Below are 12,331 nucleotides of genomic sequence, written 5' to 3'. Positions count from 1 at the left end.
TTTATGATATTTTGTTCGATTATACATCACATCAATACAAAGCTTGTCGAAACACATTAGACGCAAAAGTGAGTTTGGAATATAACGTAGTTGATATTAGACTCGTAATGAACTTTATCATTCTGTCACACCTCTGACAACGTACATTATTGATTAGATATAATCACCATCTTATAATTGTCATCTCGATAAGATGCATCTTGTAGAGAGAGAAAGAGAGAGATTCAATGACTTTATAATGATAATTAAATTAATCAAAGAAAAGTCTCATATTCTCATGGCTATTTCTCCGCGTTCGTACACACACACATATATATATATATAGAATTTCATTTCTAGAAATAATCTCATCTCTAAAAATAAAAAATACCATCTCAACAGAAATCTCATATGAAAAATCAGAAAATTTATCTTGCCAAATATATCCTGTTAATTTTTTCAATTCTTTTACAGCAAATTTATTCAAATTTTTTATTTTATTTTTCAATTTAAATCGCCAATTTTTTATCATATGATACATGACAATTAAAAAATTAAGAAGACACTGACATATTAAATTATCATCATCATGTTATTGTCACATAAAAAAAAAAATCGTTAAACCCGATTCTATGTTACATGCTCTATAAAAAGAGAACAGAATGTACAATGTCGCGACGGGAGGAATCGCCGTGATCTTTCAGACGATCGATGCCTACTCAAGCGTGCGGCAAAAGGTGCTCCGTGAAAACGTCGAAACTTTTTTCCTACACGTCGCATTTATTTTACGACCTTCGCTACGGCGATGATAGTCTCTCCAATACCGATTTATCGCTGCTGGAACTTGAATTATTACATTCGAAACACTTTCTCGCGGTTTTTCTGTCTCACCATTTTCTATATGTCACAAAAAATGCAGATAAGGATAAAAATTTTGTCAGATTTAAATTATTCTTTTATACAATATTTCGCAATTCAAATTTTGTACAGAATGAAATAACAATATAAAATTTTAAAGATATATTTTTTAATAGCATAAATTTGCTGTCTTTTATAAAAATATATCGGGACATTAATAATTGTAAACAATTAAAATTAAATACTCGTTGAAAAAATTGGTTTTGAATTTATCCAAAAATGTATTGGAATGTGTTGCGCTGATAATAAATTATTTTGTATAAAAAGTACAAACTCTAAAACTATAATAATATAAAATACATCTATAAATATTGTTTTGTAATGGTAAACCAAATATACCCCTATACGTATTAGAAATCCTTTATTAGCGTTCATTATAAATATTACTATTAACGGGCAATCAATTCAGATTGCACGAAATAAATCGACGTGTCGATTATAGGACGGAATGAAGAATAAAGTTGTAAAACAGCTCAACAGTTTTTAATCAAGTGGATGGCAAATAATCTTGAAGCGAGCAAATCGAAATATGTATCAATTGAATATACCCTGTTTTATAATCGGCGCGCGATTTATAGTTAATGCTACTTATTTTTTGAATTTTCCTTGAAATTTTCTTGTCAAAAATTTTGTGAGAATCGACAAATTAGCATATTTAATTAGCCTTCTTCGCGCGAGAAAATTAAGTCCTTTGATTTAATTCCTATTTTTATATTATAATCGTATACTATTCGAGAAATTCTGCCTGTACAATTAATTTGTCCGAGGAAGCTTACTTATCTCCCAAAATATATTTTGGCAGGCTAATTTTATTTTATTTTACTGTTATTGTCTGCCATGGCTCAAGGGGAAACCGTACGGTGACTCAACCCGTTTAAACGAAGCTATCGTATTCCAGGCATAGACATAACAATGATAAAATCGCGCCGATCGTCGACAAACAACATCGTTAGACACATAAAGGTTTCACCTCCCGAGTGGTCTCATCGCAAACCCATTGCCCAGGAAAGCACGTGGTGAACCCAAGTGGACAAGGGTATTGGAACACTCGCTTCCTCTACGCAAACTCGGCTCGCGAAGCGCGCGTCTCTTCTGATCCACCTCGGCGAACCCAGTCGACGTTTGGCAACGCGTCTATCATCTGGTGTTCCGGCAATCCCTCCGATCGGAACACGCGATATACGCGCGCAAACGTGCCAATAAATTAATATCACTTCCGAAAAACTCGATGCGTTTGCTGTGTATCGTTCGTCGTAATTCAATACGCAATGTAATATATCGTCATTATTATCAATATCGAATCACGGGTCGAAAATCGGAGGCATCGATAATTAAATATAATTCGAGATCCGACAAGATGCGACAATCAAAGCGAAATGAAATCTTGAGGTAGAACATCGTATGTTTATCAACTAGTGAGACAAGAGGAAAGATCGTTATTTCAAAAGAACTTCAGTAAAGTGATCGTATTGGATGTCACGGATATTTTTGATATTATTTCAACAAGATTTGGTAGGTTTGGGTACCCCCTTAACATTGAAATTTTTATCACGACAACGTGACTGACACGCGAATTATAGCCGAGTTTTTTTATTTGTGTCGGCGGGAAATTACATTGAATTCTTTCGATTATAATATAAGTGATCCAGAATAAAAGAGAGTCAAATCTCTATCTGTCAAATTTTTTAGGATAACATGCTACTCGAATTAATCTTTTAATTAATTTACGCAATCTTATAATTAGTTAACAACAAGTAAAATCTCCGTTTAATTCAATTATAAATTAAATTTAAAATTAGAACGTGTGATATAAATGCATTGGAACAAAATAATATATCACAAAAATTTTTCTCTTTTAAAAAAATACGCGCTTGTACAGAAAAGTTGTTCTTTATATAAGGCATATTTTATATTATTACATTTAAACTTAAATCAAACTATTTAATATTTAGTAACATTGCTCATTTTCGTTAATATATCCTAAAATTAATAATACTTGGCAAAGATTTCTTTATGCAAAATGATATGCGACCATGTTTCATTAAAACTCATTCCGTTTTAAGCCCAAGTTAAAGCAGGAAAACATAATTTCGAAATCTGAAAAGGTAATTTCGAGAAGATTCCTATCGTAATGCAGTAAACTTTCTCAAATACGAGTTTCATATTAAATGTGAGATAAATATATAACGTATGCGTCGTTCCAAGCACGGGTCGAAGTCACGGGTCGTTTATCCTCTCTTAAAATCACACAATTGTTGAATTAGCAAGTGTGATAAAAGCGCAACACGCTCCGATGTCGCTCGCTCCTTTTCTCCTTCCAATTCTTCCCTTCCTTTTTTATTTCCTAGTCGGTTATATTGAATTCCGCCTTTCACTCACCACTCTGCAATCCCCCATCCCTAGTTTCCTTTACAGATTCTGTTTGCCTAGCTTTTAGCATAATGCACTTACACGTGTATATATCCACCAAACATGGCGCGAACGCCACTATAAACGACTGAAACTCTCGATTAGAAACATACATTATTTCATCGGTTCCGGTTAACTCACTTTGGTTTTGATTTTGTCGCCCTTTACAATTATCTTTGTTTTTTTTCTCTTTGATATGTTAAATATCATACAGAGCATAGTAAATTATATCATGAATTAATTGAAAATTAATAACTATTAATTTCAAAAGTCGTTTTGCTTCTTTTCCTCTCCGTTTAACTCTCTATACATCATCAACATTATATAGATAAATAACGAAAGGTTGTATAAAATTCAAATAATTGCAATTTTAAATCAATTTTTTACTATTTTTACTATTTTCATCGGCAATTCGTCAGAGAAAAATTTTAAATATTCATGTTCGACTTCATACTGGAATTTACGACTATAATTCCACGTTCAATTCAATTTCTAGTGTGTCATATAAAAGAGCATTATTTCCGCATAATAAATGATGATATTATCGCGAATGATCAGTGAGCCGACAGCCGACAGCGGCTTGTAAACTCGTACCATGACATACGAGCAGCCTCCGACGAGAATACACATCATATCGATGTCGGAAAAGATAATTAAAATTGCGTATCATCATCGATGCCAAAGAGGATGGTCATCCTAAATCGCGGAATGAAGAACCGAATTGTTCAAAGTCCCGCTTATGAAGACAGCGGAGTCGCGATTTCCGGCGAACTCGGCGAGCCTTCCTTTTCCGGGGAATGTGAAGGAATAGTGTCCCTTCAAGCGCCGAAGGAAATCGAGGAAGATGCAAATCCTGATCCTAGGTTCGAATATATATATATAAAGTATTGCAATAAACTGCTGAACGATCGAAATGTTCTACTTTGCGTCAAAATAAATTAAACGATATCTGAAACATTTGTCTTGAATTTAATTGAATTTAATTGAATTTAATTGTTTTTATTAATCTACAAATTTTTCTATTAAAATTAGATTATTTCGAGAAAGATTAATATTTTTACTTAGTTATAAATATAAAATATTTTAATATTATATTATATGATATTTATATATCTTTCGACAGCTTCTATTTATCTAAACCAAACATCGCGCGCGTTATAAAACTATTATTTATAATAGCGATATCCAGTCATATGTCTCCGATGTAATTATGCGATCGGGGTTGGACGTGATCCTCGAATTTTATATCAGATATGCCGCGCAATGCACTATAAGACAACATTATTACCCCGAAAACGGTTGGGGTTGGGTCATCGTCGTGACAGGTGTCATGGTACAGATTCTCACCACGGGAATCCAAGAGGCTGCCGGAGCTTGGTTATTACTTGATGGAACAAAGCGATATCGTCAGACTCTCCTCAACGTAGGTACGTGATGCGGTAAACATTTATTATTAACAATATCTTATCCAATATCTTATCCAACTTCGGCAAAGATAATTTTAAATATATTTTAAATTAACTGTACGATATACAAAAGAAGAGAACTATATACTTGTGGCTTATTAAATATCTGTTTCGCGTAATGTAATATAAATAATATTTATATGAAAGAAAAATTTGATATTTTTATCTAATTATTATATTTAGATAGAAATATGCTTCTGCGTTTTTTTAAATTATTATTTTTCTTTGCTATTAATAAAGACAAAATAAAAATAAAGGATTAAGAAACGTAACAGAATAAAGAAAGAGAAAAGTGACAAATAATTTATATAAAAACACATAAGTTTCAATCTTTATGAGATTGAAACCTATGTCTTGCAATATATGAGATGATATTATCTCCAATCTAGAAGAAAGAGAATATACTTTCAACATTTCATGAGGAAAGAAACAAAATACAATATCGTATTCTCAAATGATTTCCAATCCACTTTTAAGCACAACATCTCGGCAATATTTTTAAGTCTATACGAGCTCCCTTCGTTATTATTATTTACGAAAGATCGTATCGCGAACGGATTATTATAGCCCTTATAAAAATGGATTTTGCAAATTGCAATTCATTTTTAATTGCTATCTGCAAGTTTTAAAAAATTTCGATGATCCTGCAACACGAAATCGTATCCCAAAAAGACCCGAAACTTTACGAGAAGCTAATTCAATCCTAGCGACTTAGCAGGAATTCCGAAGGGACGAGCGAAAATGAATGAATCGTGTTATCTGGCAAGAATCCCAAGCATTTGAAGAGCAGAGAATACTCTAATTGTTTTGTTTTATCGATGACAAAAGATATATTTGCTAAATCTTTATATGTTTGGAATATTTACATGTTTTTTTTAATTTTATATTAAGAGCCAAATTCTGAATTTTATCAGCTAGTATTCTTTGATGTTTTATATCTTTAATTTTCTTGTTGTCGCAATCTTTAATTAAACATTTTAAAAAAATACTATAATCAATTTAAATTAATTTAAGTTACTTATTTTAATAAATTACATCCTTTAGAAATAGTTATATACAATAAAAAGTTTAACACATTCTATTTATTTGCATAATTATCGTAATTGTTCTTTTATTTAAATATATATATATATATTCTTCAATTTTATATTGAATAATATTAACATAAAAAATTTTAATTCCGATGGGGGGTTAATCTTATATACATATATAAAACACTCACAAAACGTTTACGTAAATTTGCTATTGTCAAATACTAATTAAAAATTAAAAAGCATGCATTTTGCTACTTATTGTGCAATATGAATATTGAATATTGTATAAAATATTATTTCTGTAAAAAAATAAATCCTTTTATTTAAAAGTTGTTTATGAAAGCAAAACAATGCCAATTATAAATTATGCTATAAAATTATATTCTCATCCCACAAAATGTAATAAAATTTTTTTCTAAAAAAGAATCTTGTAAAACTTATTTCTTTGTTTTAATGTAATGTTGCTTAGATCGTGCATATAGAATCTATCTAATTAGTTGAAACTATTTAATGCCAAATGATATATATAATATATTAATAAAACATTTTTCACATTATTCAGAAATATATGTTTCTATCTAAACTATGCAAAAATTCGAAAACTTTGTAAGAGAACATTTTTCTTCGTATCTGTACGACTGCATAAAAAAAAAAATCAAAAGACAGATACAAGTAATGTATCCTTACGTTGCTTCCAGCCGTTTCTCTCGCTCCTTAAAGAACTCGGCGAGAAGACTCTCGCGAATTGAGTCTCCACGTCCTTCGCGAGGACACGCTTGCTATGTAAAATCCGACCAGTCCGCCAGTCATTGACCCTGATAGCAGCTCTCGCTCTCGCCAATTCACTCTCACTGTCGTTTCACTCATTCCCATCGACGGAGGCTATCTCGGGGGGGGGGGGGGGGTGAGAAGAGTACTCGCACGATTCTCGATAAAGAACCTGACCGAGAAAACTAAGCGAAAGGAAAAACGCGAAAAGTGGCAAAGCGCAGAATGTTAGGGTAAACGTCCTCCTAGGACTTTACGAAATCAGAAATTGTTTTATTTCCTATATATTTTTCGCAGAGGTTCTATACATTCTCACAAACTGTGTACCACAATTCGCTACTATTATGTACAAATTGAAAATAAAAGACAACATGCATTAAAATCTGCATGTTGTATGCGATGTGAATATTTAACACAAAAATTTATATTATGTTATTTAAAATTTATGTTATATTATTTCCGTAAAAGGATAGATTCTTGTGTTTAAAAATCGTTAACGGAAACAAAACGTTGTTAATTCAACAATCGATAAACCAAGTAATATAAAGATATTCTTACACGCGCGTATACAAATTTTATATTTGAATTTTATAGATATTACAAATTTATGAACTTTATCATGTTATCGGGAAGGCACTTCAATCTAATGCGTTCTCAAATAACTCCCTGCATACGAATCTTTTTCCTGAACTTTAACATTCTTTCTCCCTCGTCAATGTCCTAAACGATAATAACAGAAACAGCCTGTGTATATCCCAAGGCGAATCCGGACGTATATATTTATTTTCGCGTGTAGGAGGGGATCCCGAGACGGTTGCAGGCTCTCAGGAATCCCGTCGGTATCCAGAAGGAGAAAAAAGCTGAGGGAGATCTTGCGAGAGACGCCGGTCTTAAATGACGCTTCCACGTGGATAAGTCACCATCGTTGGCGAGCGATATTTAACGCGTATCCATCGCATTCCCTTGTAGCAAACAGCAGCGAGATTAATAACCGCCTTTTCCCGCGCAAGACAAACGCGGCGCCCGTTTGTCTCCGTAACCGGCAGCCCGTTACTTGCTGCCGCAATAAACCGCGGGACTCGTCGCGATCGATGAGCTCGCGTATCGATGCGACCGGTGAAAATTAATTAAACGATTCTCCGCCTACGAAAACCTAATCGCGTTCGCTTAATAGCCCGGTGTCGTAATTAAAACGGTCTTAGCGACGCAATCGAGTGCTCGTTCATCTATCGTATTAATTGGCGTCTTAGCGAGAGCAGTCACGTGTACGGACCTGCGATAGAAAACGTATTTTGTACGTGTATACAATATAATACACATTCGATAGATGGATAATTTTATATATATATTTTTTTTATTTATGAGAAAGTGCTTATATCTGATTTATGATAGATTACAAAAATGGAAGCTATCGTTGTTTGCACGTTGTGTGAACCTCCGCTTACTTCGGCGTTAAGTAGATGCAAGAGGTATTCGCGGCTTTATCCCGTCCTCAGACGCGATTTATCGATAAGATTTCATAGCTGCGATAGACGCGCTAAACATATCGTGGCAAGAATAAAAGGGAAAAAAAAAGGAAGAAGCAAGAAAGAGGATGTACGTATTCGTTAGCGCGTCAATGTGCTTTCCGAAGATTCTTTGGATGCTGCGACTATCATAAATCATTTAAGAAACGATGGATGACAGCGCGTAAACCTTATTGGCTCCGACTTGCCGCGCATCTAGGGTATGGCGATAACTTACTTATGTTAGACGATACATATCGCGAGTCTTATAAGGAAGTATCGTATATACAAAACCGCTGGATATTTAATCCATTTCCGCAGGCTGGAAATGTACTAGACGAAAATTGTGACCCACTCAATTCATGCTGACGAAGGAGATAGTATGAGAAGTAAATAAAATTAAAGAAAGAAGAAAAATATGATTCCATGGAAAATGTACGTATATAAGAGGAAAAAGTTTGACAAATTTAAATATCTAATGCTCAAAAAAAGATTTTTATTAAATATTAAATGCACCCTAAGATGTATAAATCTATTATTCCACTATTTTCAAACACTAACGATAAACGATGCCAAAAGTAGCGAACCAATCGATGTGGTAAGCAAACATTCCCCGTGGTCACATTGCCAATCGCCGTTTATCCTCCGATCGTAAAGCATCGGAGAAGAATTTGTTGGATTCTATCGCCACGATACACACGGTTCGTAAAGCGAATTCGTTTTACTGTTGACATGTCTCTCGAAAATCCACGCGGAAAATGTGATGCCACGAATCGCGACTCCACCAGGCTACTTCGCCAGACATCGTTTGACGTTTGTCAAACAAATGGCGAGAATGGATGGTCTGTGTCGATTTTAAATAGACAGACGAGTAAGAGAATGGAATGAAATACATAGTTGACATAATCAACTGTAGCAACATAATCGAGGACAATATGCCCGACAAAATGAGAAACGGGTGCTGGTCGTAGCGATCTGTTATCTATGATGTGACGAAGATGGAGACCCTTTTAAAATTGCCATGCGTGATTTGACATTTATATTACGGAGCAGATTACGGACGATTTACGAGAGAATCGAATCTCCTTCGGGATCATAAATCAACAAATATGCCTCTGGCGTAAAAAGTTAATAACAACTCCGCGAAGAGGCTTCCCGTCAAATATCTCTCCGCAGAGGAATTAATTCCATCGCGTTGCGTACAGATAAATACAATATATATGTATGTATGTTCTATAGTACTAATAAAAATCTGCAATATTGCACTATTAGGCAATATGGAAAAGGATTGTATGGAACAATTGAAGTTGTTATCCTTCCCTCTCGTAATCATGCTCGTTTACTTTTATCTAGAAGTCGTCGTCTACGCAGCGGTTAAGTAAAGTTTGCACAATACCTGTACACGATGTTTTCTCGTTACAGGATGGCTGGGAGCAATGTCGACGGGTGTCGCCCTGCTGGTGTCGCCGGTGACGATAGCGTTTTGCCGAAGAAAAAGTACAAGAGTCACGGCTGTTTTAGGCGGCCTCGTTACCGCGCTCGGCTGTCTCTTCACTTCCTTCGCCTCGCAGTTCCACCAATTGTTCTTCAGCTATGGCACTGTGGTCGGTGAGTAAAGATCGTAATGATAACGAGACTCCGGAGGACTACTTGCGATGGTGCAGCCGTAGATGTTTTTCTATAATGTGAGAGCGATGTAAAGATAATGAGATTCATGGATAAACGAAACTATCGACTATAAAATTTCTTTCTTTCTTTCTTTCTTTTTTTTTTTAATCTACTTGATATCGTCTGACATCTGTATCGTTAATTTTGATTAATAATTATTTAATTTAATTTTAATGATAATATAGTAAACTATATTCTTTAATATTTTATGGGAAAAATATATGTATATATCGCAATTTGCGACCCTGCATTGCCAAACAATTATTATTGTCGTCTTTTTTTTTCGTCTACATCTACTAGTTGTACTAATATTATACTAATATTAATATTAGTTTTACTTATTTTTTCACTCTAACTTTTCCTTTCGCGTGAAACTTTATGTGAGTTAAATATAAGTAATAATTTCGAGATAGTGCAGAATAGTCGATAGGAAAGGGACAAAATTGTTATTGGATTTTATAAAAAAATTTGAAATGGCTACGAATATTTGAACCATCGATCTTTTTTTTCATCCACGCAGGGATAGGAGTTGGAATGACGCGAGACTGCAGCACACTAATGGTGGCACAGTATTTCAAGAGGAAGAGAGAATTGGTCGAAATTTTCATCGTGTCGGGAAGCGGTTTGGGTATAGCGGTCATGTCTGCTTTTATAAAAGGAGCGATTACGTAAGTTAAATCATAGCAAAACAACGTCAAAGGCTTGTGTTAATAAATGTCAACAATATAAGCAAACGGATAAAACAAAACGCGAGACTTATTATATTTTTTAAATTATATAATCTTTATATATATATATATATATAAAAATACTTCTACCATATATTAGTTATACCATGAATATTTTTATTAAGAATCGATGTCCTCACATAAATTTTTTCTCATCTTCGAAATATTATGATTAATTATCGCATAATATTTGTAATTGGGACATCACCAAGAAATCAACCAAAACATAGATAGAGAAATTTTTTTTGTTACAGTAAAATCGGATGGCGACTCGGTCTTCAAGCTGTCACCGGAGTGGTTTTTCTCACTTTCATCCTTGGCACTTTTTACCGTAGCGCTTCGCTGTACCATCCCCAACGGAGAGCAATCTTACATTTAAAGAATCAAAAGCGCAAAATAAAGGATAAAAACAAGGCCGACGACAGGCCACCATTTTTCGATTTTAGCACTTTGAAAAGTAAAACCGTGAGGATTCTCTTAGTGTCCACCGGAATTTCGGCGTTTGGGATCAACACACCGATATTTTATCTGGTAACGACGAGAAGTGTATTTAAAAAAAACTGACGCAGCACATACCGCATCCATTTTCTATGCTTATTCTCGATTCGATAATAAATTGCGTAAAATACGATTTTTCACAAAAATATTCCTTATAAGTTAATACAGATTTTACAATATTACTGTATTAAATACTGTAATATATTATTGTATTAAATTATATTATACAGATGTATAGAAAATTCCATTAAAATCGCAAAAAAATAAATCTATATACAATTAAATATTCTATATACAGTTAAAGTAAGATTTGATCATTATACCATTGTTCTTTTCTAATAATTATATTTTTAATTGTTTAAAAACAATACACGATAAATTTATAATCAAATTGCTATTTAAAATAAGAGAAATTCATAATTTGTTTTTGTATATATATATATTTTTTTAATCATATTTTCTAATTATTAGCCGTAAAAAATAAATATTAACAGCCCCTCCGCCCCTCTATCGATATACGTATATTTTAATCTTTAAAATGCATAAAATAAATGATCTGTTTTGTGTAGGCGCATCAAGTCGAGGAGGAAGGTCTCGGGGATGCAGTGGTTTTGCTGCAAGCTTATCTTGGACTCGCTTGGACTCTCGGCTGCGTAGCATTCGGTCTTTTGGTTGTTCATCGCAGCGTCGAATGCAGAATAGCCCGCCAATATCTCACACAAGCGGCCGTCTTCGTATGCGGACTCTGCATACTCGCTCTCACCGCCGTTCAAGGAAATTATCACGGATACGTTATGTTTGCGTGGATTTATGGTAAAGTGAAACCTTTATATAAAAATTAATAGAAAATCTTCTATCTTTTTGAAAAAAGGTGAGAAATGTCGAATTGACAAAAAGACGTTAGATAATTCTTGACGTGATAATAACAAGTATGTTCTCGATTTAATATATATACGATATAATAAATAAAGTTGTGATAATTTTTCTGAATTGATCAAACATCGCATTGTTCTTTCTTCAAAGTAACGAAGATCATAAAACATCCGTCTTTTTTTTCTTTATCCCATATCATAAAAGAAATTTCGAGATCATATTACGAGCAATAAAAAAAAAACGCTGATTTTTTTGTAGGTATCTTCTGCGGTGGCTATCATTATAGCCTCAAGATGTATACGTACGAAAGAGTGAGGGCGCGGAATTTCGCTAGAACATGGGGTTTTGTCCAATGCTCTCAAGCGATACCAATTGCGATCGGAGTGCCAATATCGGGTAATAAGAAAAGCTTACGTAATTATACTCGTGCATTCCAACGAGCACAAACCTTCTATCATATATTTTTCCATTCATTGCAATCACTT

General features: G+C 33.8%; 1 protein-coding gene across 1 annotated transcript in view; it reads left to right on the top strand.

Annotated features, from left to right (window-relative positions):
• LOC138941489 (uncharacterized) overlaps positions 1–12,331 on the top strand; it is a 62,133-nt gene that overhangs the window by 47,981 nt on the left and 1,821 nt on the right. The window contains exons 2-6 of the mRNA XM_070311207.1: positions 9,502–9,687; positions 10,268–10,415; positions 10,730–11,006; positions 11,543–11,786; positions 12,105–12,242. Of these exons, the coding sequence (XP_070167308.1) occupies positions 9,502–9,687; positions 10,268–10,415; positions 10,730–11,006; positions 11,543–11,786; positions 12,105–12,242 (993 nt within the window). The remainder of the gene's footprint in view (positions 1–9,501; positions 9,688–10,267; positions 10,416–10,729; positions 11,007–11,542; positions 11,787–12,104; positions 12,243–12,331) is intronic.

The sequence above is a fragment of the Polyergus mexicanus genome, unplaced genomic scaffold (assembly GCF_030449975.1).
Source record: "Polyergus mexicanus isolate NDT 795.1 unplaced genomic scaffold, iyPolMexi1.0 SCAF_19, whole genome shotgun sequence".
Classification (NCBI taxonomy): domain Eukaryota; kingdom Metazoa; phylum Arthropoda; class Insecta; order Hymenoptera; family Formicidae; genus Polyergus; species Polyergus mexicanus.
Note: the sequence above shows the minus strand (reverse complement) of the source record. Positions and strands in the feature narration are given on the sequence as shown.